Source organism: Alexandromys fortis, unplaced genomic scaffold (genome assembly GCF_014885135.2).
Source record: "Alexandromys fortis isolate MF-2015 unplaced genomic scaffold, M_Fortis_MF-2015_v1.1 scaffold_6, whole genome shotgun sequence".
Taxonomy (NCBI): Eukaryota; Metazoa; Chordata; class Mammalia; order Rodentia; family Cricetidae; genus Alexandromys; species Alexandromys fortis.
Genome location: NW_026067902.1, coordinates 24,892,723 through 24,907,901, shown reverse-complemented (window position 1 = coordinate 24,907,901; position 15,179 = coordinate 24,892,723). Strand labels below are relative to the sequence as shown.

The 15,179-nt window shown below is 47.4% G+C and overlaps 2 protein-coding genes across 4 annotated transcripts in view; both read right to left on the bottom strand.

Moving 5' to 3' along the window:
- The window catches only part of Scg5 (secretogranin V), a 46,373-nt gene that overhangs the window by 30,514 nt on the left and 680 nt on the right, over nt 1-15,179 (bottom strand). For all 3 annotated transcript variants that reach the window (XM_050132720.1, XM_050132715.1, XM_050132727.1), the window contains exon 2: nt 13,967-14,199. In XM_050132720.1, coding sequence (XP_049988677.1) covers nt 13,967-14,192 — 226 coding nt within the window. In that variant the 5' untranslated portion in view covers nt 14,193-14,199. The remainder of the gene's footprint in view (nt 1-13,966; nt 14,200-15,179) is intronic.
- LOC126495134 (60S ribosomal protein L13-like) lies at nt 6,410-7,051 on the bottom strand. Its single transcript, XM_050132739.1, has one exon. The coding sequence runs from the start codon at nt 7,043-7,045 to the stop codon at nt 6,410-6,412; it is 636 nt and encodes a 211-aa protein (XP_049988696.1). The 5' UTR covers nt 7,046-7,051.

Here is a 15,179-nt window from a genome sequence, read left to right as displayed (position 1 = left end):
CGCCGCCTACTGGCCAGAGCAATGATTCCATTCTGAGCCAAGGGCACCACCTGGTGGCCATCACAGAATTTCAGCTCTTCTCCCAGAGTTTCACCCCAGGATCCTTCTTGACCTGATAAAATCCTTAGAACTTCTGTTGCGAATATGAACTTGCAAACACATGGCAGGCAATATGAAAGTGCCAGGCACAGCTATAGCTAATGAAAAAGAAATGCGTCACGAGCCAGGCGTTGGCGCACGCCTTTAATCCCAGCGCTCGGGAGGCAGAGGCAGGCGGATCTCTGTGAGTTCGAGGCCAGCCTGGTCTACCAGAGCTAGTTCCAGGACAGACTCCAAGGCTACAGAGAAAAGTCTCGAAAAACAAAAATAAAATAAAATAAAATAAAATAAAATAAAATAAATACATGTGACACACAGAAGGAAAGAGGTTAAGGTTCATAGATCATGAAATGAAAACTAATCAAGACAGTAAGACGTCACTTTTATCTGTCAAAGGAGTTCTTAAAGGGTCGTGCTCATTGTAAACAAGTGGGAAAACTGCCCATGAAGAGAGGAAGAAGGGAGAGAGGAAGGAAGGGAGGAAGAGAGAAACACTACATATATCAGTTAAACAGTTGAGAGCAATCTGACAGTAATTAGGAAACTGAAATTAAAAATATACAACTATCTTGGCCGAATTATTCTTTTATCAGAAATGTACGCCCTAGGGAATTTATCAAGAGTCCACATAAAGGTCGTGTGCATATATATACACTGAGGAAGTAGTTATGAAGATAACAGATTGGGAAAACTCGAACTGTCCACCACTTGAGGATTGTCTCCGCTGTGTGTATAATGAGTATAATGCAGTTGCGAAAAATAATGACATTGACTTGGTAGGAGAGAGAAAAATATTTTGCTGTAATATTAACTATAAAAATATGCAGAATATTTATGAAAGCTGGAGAGACGGCTCAGTGGCTAAGAACACTTACTGTTCATGCAGAGGACCTGAGTTCAGTTCCCGGCACTCACAACAGGAAGCTCACAATGCCTGCTGAAAGAGATCTGACCCAGTCTTCCGGCCACTACACTGGTGTGCACATACCCCTGCCCCTGACACACACAGACGAATAATTTTTTTTTTAATTTATTTATTATGTATAGTGTTCTGCCTGCATGTCTGCCTGCAGGCCAGAAGAGGGCACTAGATCTCATTACAGATGGTTGTGAGCTACCATGTGGTTGCTGGGAGTTGAACTCCGGACTCTGGAAGAGCAGCCAGGGCAGTTAACCTCTGAGCCATCTCTCCAGCCCACAGACGAAAAATTTTAAAACCTTTATTTGAAGTGTTAAGGCTTTTTTTTTTGTTTTTCTTTTCTTTTTTTTTATTTCTATTGAGCTCTACATTTTTCTCTGCTTCCCTCTCTGCCTCTCCCCTCCTCCCTTCAATCCTCCCCCAAGGTCCCCATGCTCCCAATTTACTCAGGAGATCTTGTCTTTTTCTACTGTCTGCTTCCCATGTAGATTAGATCTATGTGAGTCTCTCTTAATGTCCTCATTGTTGTCTAAGTTCTCTGGGATTGTGGTTTGTAGGTTGGCTTTCTTTGTTTTATGTTTAAAAACCACCTATGAGTGAGTACATGTGATAATTGTCATTCTGTGTCTGGGTTACCTCACTCAAAATAGTGTTTTCTAGCTCCATCCATTTTCCTGCAAAATTAAGACTACCCATTTTAAAGAGGATATTACTAAAATAAGAAAGCTCTACATGCACACTCACACATATGTGTACACACATGTGCACACACACACGCACACTCAGATGCCAAGAATGGAAACTTCTAAGTGGTAAGATTGTAAACATATTATTTTTGTCCTAATGATTCACAATGGCTTTTTAAAGTCACTTTTATGATAAAAGAAAAGTTTAAACATAATTACTGAGTCCTTAAAGTGACTCCCCAAATTTTGTTTTGAATATGCTGTGGGAAGGAAGGAGCAGAGATGAAAGGAAGGGGGGAATGGAGGGCTAGGGGTTGTGAGAGAGAGTGAGAGAGAGAGATAGAGAGAGAGAGAGAGAGAGAGAGAGAGAGAGAGAGAGAGAGAGAGATCAAGTCTCGGCAGCGGTTTCAATAAAGGTTCTAACATGCAAGGGAACATTTAAAATCATCTGGAGATGTTTTTAGCTCTCGCTGTGGAAAAATATACTGCCCTCTAGTGGGCAAAGGTGAGGGATGCAGGCCATCAACAGGAAATTTTCCTTCTGCTCTAGAGATTCAAATCTGTATCCCCTGCCCTTGAACTGTCCATTCTTGGCATGCTGCTCATATACTTCTATTGTAAAACAGAAGCATCCACATAGGACTTATGAGGACAAAACTGTAACATATAAAGTACACAGTAGACCCCAAACGAGGATTATGTCCTTCCCACTAGACCCTTTCCCTTTGGTTGAGTAGTTTACAGATTTCTTTTCATGGAGTCTCTAGCCATTTCAAGTATTTAAAAACCATAAGCATACCATGTGTGTGTCCAGTACCCGTGGAGGCCAGAGAGGGCATCAGATCCTCAGGACTGGAGCGAGAGAGATGGTGCTGAGCCACTACATGGACACTCAGAACTGAACCCTGGTCCTCTGAAAGAGCAGCAAGAGCTCGTAAGCACTGAGGCATCTCTCCAACCCCCTCAAACATATTTTTGAATTTAAATAAGTGCTACCATATTTCCCTTCAGATTTTGGAGCTTTAAGATTGGGGGGAGGGGAGAGATGGCTCAGCTGTTAAAGAGCACTTACTGCTCTTCCAGAGGACCTGGATTCAATTCCCAGCACCCGCATGACAGTTCCCAACTGTCTGTACCTTCTTCTGTCTAGGGACTCTGACACCCTCACAGACATGCAGGCAAAACACAAATGCACATAAAATAAAAATAAATAATCGTTTTTTTTTAAAGTTTGGGTAGAAAAATGAAAAGGAAATCACCATTCTGCACTACTATTTATCAAGAACTCACAGAGGCATATATCCTGAGCACAGAGAGCAATTTTGCAAGATGTACCCCATGGTCAGAAGGCTGCAGAGACTCTCAGACTCTCACACGTTCAGCGCCCTCCCTGAAGATAAAGGAGAAGATCTAGCTGCCTCACAGCTCAGGCATCCTGAGGCAGGGGCATGAGAAGCAAGGCTCGAGAGCGGGGTAAGGAGGCGGGTGACTAGGGGCTGACACATTGCCGTAGCTGCAGCTCGCAAGCTGGCCAGCTGGGAGAGAGCTGACCACTCCCTGCCTCCAGGCACATCTGACTGGTTCATGGTCCAGACCCCAAGGCACCAAGACTCTGCCTGTAAAAAAAGCCAGAGGCACTTCCCAGGCTCCAGTATGCTGTATACAGACCTAGTTAAACGAGAGCCGATGCCAACAGTCCTGTTCACTGACCACACATTAAAAGCAAGAGCCTTACAGTATTAGTGCAATGTGTCATTTTCTGTCAAATAACGGCTCGTCCCTGCCTTTCTTTGTAAACACTTTGAGACAATAGCACCTGCATCGCTGCCATGTTTTTACACACTTCAGTGACCAAGAACTATGCAGGCTCTGGACAGACTCAACAAATGGTCCCTCCCATCATCTGCCGAAGGCCTGGAGACGTGGAGAGAAGGAAAGAGACAAGGGAAGAGACACACCAGTTGGGTTCAGGAGACAGGCCCGCTCCGTGGTTTACAGCAGAGGAATTCTTCCCAGAAGACCCGTCCATTCCCGCTGCTTGGAGGGAGAACATTAATCATTCACATTTATCCAAACTATGCAGAGCCTGTCGGCACAAGTCTCCTGAGCTGTCCTAGTAGGAGGATGGCATTATGAAGGCCTCCTGGGCCTTCCTCTGTAAGATGGGCCAGTAGCCTAGACTGGCTGTCCCCTCTGCCTCAAGCAAATAAAAACTACGACAATTTCCTGGGGAAGAACGATTACCAGTTCCCAAGTCCCCTCCTGGGAGAACCCCTCAGTACAGTCCTCTCAGCCTTAGGTAAATGTCACTCTGTCTTGGTCAGCTCTCTCTCCCGTAGGTTGATGCCCCTCTCTTGTCTGTGTACTGGGGATATTCTAAAATGCTGTAAGGAGTCTGTGTTTGCTCCTGGAGGGCAAGAGGGTGTAATCAAATGGGTCAACTGGACAAGGCACAGGCTCACGTCACAGAGCTTTTGACCTGCTGAGTAACAGTTAAATTGCAAGCCGAAGAGACACCAGCTGGCCAGACATCTGCTGGCCTTCCAATGGCGCTGGTGAGCTCTAGGCACGGATTTGACCAACACGAGCAGAAATATATAGACTGTCCTCTAGCCAGTACCACTGATCATGGCTGCTGTCACCGTGGAGGAGATATCCAGATGTGCGGAACCCTTTTTATCCACAGTGAGAGGCTTAAGGGATGCCCTGCCAGCAAGCACAAGACAGACTACAAGAGATATAGGAGTTTCCCTGGGCAATATAGACCACCGGCCACAGTTTCCAGCTGTTCCGACAAAAACCAACCTGTTGACAGTCTCAAGAGTGCCCAGCCTTCCCTTCCACCCATACCCCATAACCATCCCATATTTGACACGACGGCTAATTTTTTTCCTTCGTCTACTCAAACCCAAGTTTCCATGATATACATCCTCAGAGAAGTTCAGCTTTGATTATGACGACGACGATTCCAGGGGCAGCTTCCCTGGTTCCCTGTCCCCAGTAGACCTGTTTGTATAATAATCCACATACACAGGGCTCTCAGCTTCTAGCTCAGTACACCACAGACGTGCATTCCAATGTTTATGTTCCGTCCCCTATCTCATTTTCAGGCTCCTTAGAGCAGGACCACAGATCCCAGCAGGAGAAGTCTATGAGCCTGATCCTTCTGGTTGCCATTTCTCCGTTAGCCAGCCCACTTGACTGGCTGGCAGGAGGTGCTGAGTGAAAACATGCTCCACGGTTCCAGATCTTTCTTATCCCTGCGAATGCCTCCAGACTGAAGAGCAATGGGGATGGCTCTGGGCATAGGAAGGAACACAGCAACCAGCACCTGTCCTGACCCGTGTATTCTAGAAAACTGCTATATTCCTCCAGTTAGAGTTGACCCTTCACAAAGAGGCTGAAAGAATAGTGATGCCTGATTTGTGGTTGGTTTACAAAATCCTGAAAAGGCAAATTAGGACAGTATGCACAAGTTTTGAAACCCACAAGGGCCAGAGTTCTCAGCACAATGTACAGGCTTGGTAATTCCTTGTTGAATGAACACAGTAAGGGGACACCCTGATGGGAAGTGTAAATGACCAGAGAGGTCAGCAGTGGACCGTCTGCTTCCAGTGCACTGCCGGCCAGCTCTCTGATTCACCCTCACATCTGTCTCTCACCAGCCCTTCTGATGTGCATCTGTGACGGGTTTCACTTTTGGCTTGGCATCCGCTGAAATGCTCGTAAAGTCACGAGAGCAAGAGATGGATGGAAAAGCAAATCCGAGTGGGAAAAGTTGCTGCTTGGGATCTTCACCAAGCACTACTCCGCCCTACAGTCCCATGACCCCAACTCCTTTGTCACCACCAATGGGGTGCAGATAAGGCCAGTAGAACTGATCCCTCCAAAGATTACTAGGCAAGAGTGGTTTTTCTCAGGCCCGAGCTCAGCAGGACACAGAAAACTGGAAGCTGAGATCAGCTTTCAAACCTCAAGCAACTGGAAAGAAATAGGGGAGGACAAGAGAAGTAGCGAGCGTAAGAAAGATATGCTTGGAGAGATGGGGATGGAGCCCAGGGTAGAACACTTGCCCAGCAAGAGCAACGGCCTGGGTTTGATCCTTAGCATCACTAAACAGATGTTTAGTAATGTTTTGTGTTTGCATAACAGTTTTACATTTTTCAAAGTGACCAGATGTACCTTAATTTAGCTGTCACACCAACACTGCGAGATGGACCAGGCAGCGGATCTCCATTTGTGCGCTGAGAAACTAAACTGTATGGTATGGAGACATCTGCCTTGCTTCATGACTCATTCGAGCATGAACAGGAACAGTCAGGCCTGTCTTGGTGTCCCCCTTGCTAGCTGCACAATCCATCCTCTCCTTACTCCCTGTGGTGGTTTGAAAGAAAACGGCTCCCAAAGGGAGCGGCACCATGGTGTAGCCTTGTTGGAGGAGACGTGATCTTGTTGGAGGAAGTGTGTCACTATGGAGGCTGGCCTTGAGGTCTCATAGATGCTCAAGCCATGCCCAGTGAGACAGAGCACTTGCCTGTGAGTCAAGACAGAAGAACTCTCAGCTCCTCCTCCGGCACCATGTCTGCCTGCTTGCTGCCTTGCTTCCCGCCATGGTGAGAATGGACTAACCCTCTGAACTGTAAGCCACCACAATTAAATGTCCCCCCTCCTTTTTTTTAATTTATTGCAATATTCCAAGAGCACATCACTTTTTCTTTTCAACATCCTGCTCTGCAGCTTCCTTTGCCCTCTTTGCTCGGATGCCAAAGAGCAGGGCATTGGCCCGGGCCATGCGAAGACTGGCAAAAGCTTTGAAGTTCTTCTCTTCTTCTGTGATGACTCTGGCTTTCTCCTTTTTATAAACATTCCGGATGGGCATCACAGGTCCTGTTAGCTGAGTGGCCAATTTAAGTTCTTCAGCCGAACTATCTCCCTTCTTTGGAGCAGAAGGCTTCCCGGGGAAGAGGATGAGCTTGGAGCGGTACTCCTTCAGGCGCTGCAAGTTGGCCTGCGGGGACTCTGTGGACTTGTTTCGCCTCCTTGGGTCCACGGAGATGCCAATGGTGCGAGCCACCTTCTTATGGATACCAGCCACCCTGAGTTCCTCCAGGCTGAAGCCCTGGCCAGCTCGGACCCTGGTGTGGTAGCGCACTGTGGGGCACCTCACGATGGGCCTGATGGGTCCGGACGCGGGGCACGGGGCAATGCGGTGCGCTCTCGCCTGCCGGGCCTTGCGTCTGCGGATCTTGCGTGCAGGCTGGTTGAACCAAGTGTCCACTAGCTGCTGCCAGTCCTTGTGGAAGTGGGGCTTCAAGATCATGCCATTCCGGCTGGGCGCCATGGCTGCCTCCCGTGCAGGGGAACGGCCGAGCGGAAAGGCAAATGTTTTCCTTTCTAAGAGTTGCCGTGGTTACAGTGTCTCTTCACAGCAGTAGAAACCCTAACTGAGACACTCTCTAAACCCAAAGCCCACATGTCTCTGCCTCCACTGAAAATCACATGACACACAGCGTTCAACGTGCACGCGCCTATGTAATTGCCATGCCTAAGTGTGGTCTGCTAAACCCAGCCTGCTTCACTAACTCTTTATGGTCCGTGGTGACCAAGATGTTTGGACTAATCTGTTCCCAGAGGGAAGCTTGTCAGAACTTTCACTTCCTATAGCCTCAGGTCCCTGAAATGCCAGCCACCCAAATCCACGTGTGCCTAACCGTAATGCCCGGTACCATTACAGTTTCTCAGCCAACTAGCCCAGGGTTATACAAGTCTTCAGGGACAGATGTTTTCAAACATAACACAGCTGGCTTGCCAACCAACTTATAAAGCTCAAGCCATCGTGGGAAAGCTCCCACAGTTTCCATCTTTAGGATGATTTTATCAAATGAGACAGGTTACAGGAAAGCAGTTTTGCAAACCGTACAGGTCACATAAAATTCAGTTAGTGCTCTTCCGTTTCCTACAGGTACATAATCCACTTTGTCAATTATCTGTGGAAAACCGTTCATCGCAGCGTCCCAGGTGACTCATCGGGCTTCTCGTTGGCTGGGTCTCGTTCCAGGTGGCGTGAATCGGATGACCCGACACGGGGTTCTAATTTAGACACCAAGGGCTTTGCACAGATACGGGCTCTGGACAGATATGCCTGGCCGGAAAACCCTCAGGAGCCAAGGTTCCCAAGGCCCGCACTACAAGAAAGAGGAAGGTGTCTTAGCCTGCCAACCCTGAGGCCATGGCTGACAAGCAGATGGGAAGGGAGGGATGTGTAGTCCTTTATGCTTAATGCTTAGATTTTCTCCTTGCCAAACTCTCATGGAAAGTGGGAAGGAAGAAAAAGGGTTAGGAAAAAAAAAATATATATATATATACATATATATATACACATATGTATATATATATATATATATATATATATATATATGTTTTTAAAGCCTCATTAGGATTTAGAGGCAATAAAATACACCGTCACTCAGACTATTGTCCCAGAAATAGAATGGGTGTGTGGTCTAAATTCTCTTTGTCCTCCACCAGAATCCCAAACATTGGGTCCTTTGTATTCAGAAGAACGAGATAGAATGTAGACCGTTCAAGAAGCAGGGTCTAGCTCAGGCCCTGCACCCACAGACGGACACTTGGTGAACTACCCACTCAGTAATGATATGTTGAAACCTAAACCCAATGGGTGATGGGAAAAGAAGCCTCCGCGAGCTCTCCTTTCCCTCAGCCTTGTGACGACACTACCAGGAGGCCGCAGCCTGTGAAACGTGAAGCAGGTTCTCAACCCACGCCTCAGCCAGTGCCTGCTCCACGCTCTCAAGAGCCGTGGGCAGAAGCGCAAGACACCCATCTAGTGGATTCCTGTCAGCGCACCGCACACAGACCATGACGAGCTGGGCCCCGGGGTTAACAACATCTCTAAGGAAGCAGCTGTTGTGAGGAAAGCTCACCTCCCCACTGCTGCTGCTGCTTTTCTAAGCCCCCTCTTCCCTCTTCGACACTGTTTTGTGTCAGCCGGACAGGAGGGAGACTCACTTGAGAACGGGCCTCCTTAAGATCCCACCCTAGGGCATTTCCTTAATTGGTGATTGGTGGGGGAAGTCCCAGGCCATTGTGAGCGGAAGGATGCCTGGGCTGGGGGTCCTGGATTCTGTAAGAAAGCAGGCTGAGCAAGCCAGTAAGCAGCGTTCTTCCATGCATGGCCTCTGCATCAGCTCCTGCCTCGGAGTTTCTGCCCTGTTTCGGCTCCTAGCCTGGCCTCCCTCAGTGGCAGACTACAATGTGAACGTCTAAGCCAAATAAACCGTTTCCTCCACAACTTACTTTTGGTCATGGTGTTTCCCCACAGCAAAAGTAACCCTGACTAAGTCAACGTCATAAGAAAATGGTAACTTTTTAGGGGATGAACTAAGATTTTATATTGTTTAAAATTTGTACGATTCGAGTATAAGCCCCAATCAAAGACAGTGATAATTTTTGCTTATTTATTAAAGTACAAAAAACTTTGTTGATAACTACTGAGTTTACTACTTTAAATTTGTGGTTTTGCTTTTGAGACCAGGTTGTGCTCTGTACCCAGACTGGCAGGCAACTCACGACATAAAGCAGGCTGTCCTCAAATTCATGGTCCTTGCTGCCTCTACCCAATTTTCCAGTGCTGGGATTACATGTGTGTGCTGTGACATCCGGCTTGTATCTATACGCCTTAGCAAAGGGTTTTATTGAGGTCGTTCATATTTCTCTACATTTTGTGCACACAGTAAGACTGTATTTTTATTGCATTGTTGCAAGGACTTAAAACGTTTATTTACATTGGTTTTCTAAGTAGTTAAGAGCACGGACTGCTCTTCCAGAGGACCCAGGTTCAATTCCCAGCGCCCACATGGCCACTCACACCTGTCTGTAACAGGCTGTAACTGTCTGTAACATGATTCCAGGGACCCATGGCAAAATACGAATGCACATTAAAAAAAATCGCCCAGGCCCCTGATTCTTCACAGAACTGGCTCTGTCCAAGGCTCTAATTATCTCCGTCTGCTCACACCTGTAGTTCCCCGAAGACATAGCAGTTTCTCTTTTTCTGGTCTTCCTTATGCTTCGTCTTTCTGACCAGCCTCTGTTTGCTTCTTTCTCCCATCCTTCTTCCGTGTTTTTCAAATTCCGAGCATGCCAGGCAAAGGCCCTCCTACGGAGCTACTTCCCCAGCCCCTGGGTCCCTTAGCAGACTCTTGTCTACCTGGCCTTTCTCTGTTGAGCATTTCAGGACTTCGGAGTGGGTGTTCTGTCTCCACATAGGATGTTTACCGGGACACCTCATTCCGGGCACAGCCTCAGCCACTCCTAACAAGGAGACGCTGCCAAAATGCCCTCCTTCACCCAGACATCTCTCTTGCGTAAGTACATCCCAAGTACCACCTTTGTACCTCTTCCCAGGTGCCCTGGATTGCCTTAAAGACATCCTCCCATTATCCAGGCGGCTGGTCTACACAGGAAGCTTAAAATAATTCTTCCAGGGTAAGAGTAGTGTGTGACAGAGAAACCCTGTCTCGAAATACCAAAAAAAAAAAAAAAAAAAAAAGAGTAGTGTGTGTAATCTCAAAACAACTTCAAAGGATGGAGGCCCAACGAAGTGAGTTGCAAACCCAAGTTCTCATGGATTCTTCTAGAATGGGGATAACCTAGACACAGACTTTAGTCAAGGTATCCAAGCCAAGAGACAGCCCTATTTCTTCCTCTAACGCAGAGAGAGACTATCCAGAAGCAAAGTGAGGCTCCTCTTGGGCCCTTCCATGCTTACTCCCAGCTACCCTCATCCAGCCTTTGATCAGGAAGCAAACACTGCCACTCTGTGGCAGAGTGGAGGTACTCCAGCTCCTTTACTGAGCAAGGTTGGCCAAGGGTAGTAGGCTCCTTAAAACCTGCCTATCTTTTCAAGAACGTTACCTTAAGAAGGACTTTTCCCCCCATTTAATATAATTTTTTTAAAAAGTTTCAGCTCTCTTTATCCTGAAAAAATCAAAGTTCCAAAAGTCAGTGTTTTTAAAAAGATTTTTTTTGATATTTTTCTGTTTGGCAATATAAATATAAATTATTTAGAACCATCAAATGCTAATAGCTATACATGTCTGCCTTAATGGTTTAAAACCTAGTGATATCACAGTGCTAAGTATCCAGTGGCTTATAGTGTGGGGAAAAGAAACAGCTGACACATTAGTAAAACAGTTTGCGGTTGTTTTGGTTTTTATTTTTAACCCGAGGTTCTCGGTATTCTGGGAGCTACACTATCTGTCCTCGTTTGATCCACCTCAATTCACTGAGACTGTCAGTGAGCAGAGGCAGCCCCTGCTCCTCAAAGGCTCCTTAGCAAATGGCTCTCCGGGTCTGTCCTTGGGACAGCCGCTAGCTGTCCTTGCTTCTGAGGGCAAAATGGGGTGGGAACCCAGGAGAGGCTCAAGGTCATCCTTGGCTTGGCTACAGGGTGGGCTATATGAGATCCTGTCTCAAACACCCAACAAAGACTGACAAGCCAGCAAAGCCCACAAGCTGCTGCTAATCACAAAGAGGAGGCGTCTAGCGGTGCTCTTAATAACAGCTCTCGTGACAGCACCTGAAGGGAGCCTATTTCATGCACAAGACATCCTGTTGCAGAGAAGTTACAGAGAGTACACAGAGCAAGGAAGGAGTGTGGACACAGCCCAGACTCTGTTTCCTTGCCATCGAAGCTCATGCTAGCTATTCTATACATAGGGCCACTTCCTAGCTGTCTCTACTCTGTCCTCTTGTCTTGCTTTTGGCCAAGAATCTATACATTTCAAGATGCTCCTACTCAGCTGTTTTTAAGGTGCCTGATGAGAAGAACTTAAGCCAAATAGAAACAAAGAAAATAAATAACCTTGTTAGAAGATGACACCACCAGTAAGTGCTGGAGTTAGCATTTCATTCAGGGAGCTTCTGTAATGGTGTTTACTAATAACAACCACATGAAATCGGTATTGAAATTTACACAAGAATACACGTACTGTATGTGTTCTGTATTAAAAATTAGGGGGAGGGCACCTTTAACTGATTCTTTCTGAGGCGGCTAGAGAACGGAAGAAGCTATTCCACGCGGCACGAGTAACTCTCTGGAGCACACGATACACAGAGATGGATGATCACATGAATAAGAATCAGGCCTTCCAACAAAAGCCCTGGACAGACTGGGAACAAGCTCAGGAGTTGCATCAAGTTTCTTTCCTCCCATCATCTTTGGACTATTTCCTGTCAGTTTCACCTCAGCTAGACGAGGTGGAATTCTAAAATGGTTTCAAGATTCCCATCTGCTGAGCACACAGGAGTCTCTGCCTTTGCACGTGGTAGAGACTGGAGCTAAGTGGGCTATCCTCTCAGATAACAAAGGTGTTGGGAAAGTCACTCCCACGGTTCTGTTGCATAGCCCTTATCAGACTAAAAGGGTTTCTTGTGGAGAAGTAAAATGGTATAAAGGACGTTCTTGTTCAGGATATTGTGCTCGTGGTGAGACAGCACACTGCCCAAGGGTGGCCCCTCAGAGCTGAAAGGGGCCCAGGTGACGGCCATCAAGCAAAAGGGACCTTCGGTTGACAACCGCATGGAAACAAAGTCTGCCAATCATCCTAATGGGCGGAAAGGCTCCCACGCCAGCTTGGTTGCATTGCTTGGTCAACACCTGACTTCAGCTTGGTGTGACTCTGAACGGAGTGAGACAGCCATGCTGTGACTGACCAGGGAGACAGTCTGAGCGTCTGTGAAATGGCTAGTGCTGTGGTAATTCGTTGCAGAGCGAGTCGATGGAGGCACACGTCAACAGTCGTCCCTTAGGGAAGAGTTGCCTTGGCTAGGACACGTCATTACCTCCATGATGATGGGCACGCGTTAACTCCGACTTTTTGTAACCCATGCTTCTTCATTCCTCCCTGTGGATTTCCTCCGCAAACATTACTTCTGAGAAGCATTTCATTAGAGGTTCCCCTCGCCCCCGCCACACACACACACACACACACACACACACGCGCGCGCACACACACACCATTCCTGATCACTCTCCTCCCTTTGTTCCATGGAAGAAGTGTGTATCAGGATACACTGGAGTGTCTTTTTGCTGCTTCCTTTCTCCCAGTTAGCCTGGGTCATCTAGGGCAGAGCTGCCCCAGCGTCCCATACAATGGCAGACACATAGAGGATAACACGTAGCTGCATACTGAATGGATAAAATGAGGCCCTGCATAAGACGAGGCTTCTGGTAGCAGGAAGGACCCTCTCCATGACAACAGCAGAGTGATAAACCATGCACGTCACGGGTGGAGAAAGGGCAGCTACTTACCCTCTCAAAAACAGAGCATTAAACAAACAGGAACAGGTGGCGGTGCCAGGAAGGGTTTAGCGTCTCCGCAAAAGAATAAATGGCAAGGGGTTCTCTCTGATGTATTTTGCTACAAGTCATTTGCTACAGTTGCATGCTTCAGATTCAAATTATTTGGGCAAATCTACTCCTGAAATCAAATGTCAACCAAAATGCACAGCAATTTCAATGGCTCAGAGTGATGGGCAACAAGACAGACATGGGACCCGTGTATCAACACTATGGGCAGCATTTACGGACCTCTGGAGCAGGCAGCACTGTAAGCTAATCGCAGCGGGGGAAATCATGCCCCGTCTATCTGTCAGAAACAGCACGTGCCAGGTGTAGCTTTTGAGAGACTCCAAAGAGAGAATTCATACTTTTCTCGGACATCCCTTGCCCACTCCCAAGAGGAAGACTCTTTTGATATATAAGTAAACAGCAAACAAAGGAGACACAGCTTTCAATTCCGTTTTCTAAGAACATGGCCAGGAACTTGGGAAACTGGAAAAACTCCCAAGAGAGGTAGTCTCGCCATCTTCATGGATGGGTTATGTAGTATCACTGTGCAGAACACGAAGGGAGGGAGGAAGGGCCGGGGATAGCCCCCAAAGTGCTTACTTGGGAAGTGGCCCACAGCCCCAGCTTCCTTCCTCAGCTTCCCAGAAAGTTGCAGCCCCACCCCCAATCTTAGCACCAGGGAGGAAAAGGCAAGAGGATCAGGAGCTCAAGGTCATCCTTGGTTGTTACAGAGGGAGTACAGGGTGAGCCTGGTCTACAGGAGACTGCCAAAAACAACCACAGCAACAACAACAAAACAACCCTCGTTGACAAAATAAAAAAAAAAAAAAAGGAGATGGTAGCCTCAGAAATACAACGGAAACATCGTCAGTTAAGAACAGTGCATACCTTCGATGCTCTGGGGCCCAACAAGATTCGTGGCCTGGTGAGCAGGGTATTCCACACGTGGCCTGGCAATGCCCAGCTGCTCCATAACGCCATGGAGCAGTCTCTGGATGTCTGTTTCCGAGACCCGATCAGGGGTCCGTGGACTATAAGCCAATGCTGGGTTCCAGTCACACATCAACCAGAACAAAAGGCCAGAGAGCAGGACAGACACCATCCTGGAGGCCATATTTAACCTGCGGAAGAAAAGACCAAGTTTATAACGTGGCCCAAACTGGCACCTGGAATAACACGACTCCGACAACAGACTAATGAATCACAAGTTGAGGTTGAAGGAGCACCTTGAAAGGAGAGAGCGATGAAAAAATTCCTAGAGGTTTCCTTTTGTGTCAAGTGTCCAAGCCAGGGAGGAAACCACTGTGGGCAAGGAGTACAGAAACCGAAGGTCTGGAGTAAGCAAGTCCCTCTAACTCACTGCCTGAGAAGTCTAAGCTGGGCTATGGTTCGCACACCTGTGGTCTGTGATCCTGGCCATCTAAGCCCTTCCAGTTTTGAGAAAAGGAGGGAGGTATTTTAAGTTTCCCCAGTTAAAAGGAAGAAAGGAGAAATGAGAAGGAGTTACGAGATTCAAGCAGTAAACACACACACACACACCACGGAAAGTTCTGGAGTGGCAGCAGAGGGTGTTTTAACTCGGCAGACAAGCAACACGATAAGAGCCTGAGAAGTACTGGGCAGCTCAGTTCCTGCCCTGCCCTGTAGGGGGCGACGTGAAAGACATTTGCTTCCCAGTGCACCGTCTAGGTGGCCTTGGGCAAGTACCCCAGCCACCTCTTGCGCAGAATGAGAATAGGAACAATCTGTCTTATAGTTATTGTTAAGATAAAGATCAAAATCGCTGGGCGGTGGTGGCGCACGCCTTTAACCCCAGCACTCCGGAGGCAGAGGCAGGTAAATCTCTGTAAATTTGAGGCCAGCCTAGTCTACAAGAGCTAGTTCCAGGCCAGGACAGGCTCCAAAGCTACAGAGAAACCTTGTCTCGAAAAACAACAACAACAACCTCATGTAAAGGAACGTGGACAACGACAGGTACGACAGGTACACAGTGAGTCTCCTGCATTTCTATTCCAGTGCTGGTTACATCGGTTCACAGGTCTAGAAGCTGAGATCTCCGGAGGCGGCAGGGAGGAGGGGGAAGAGAGTGAAATGGTGGGGG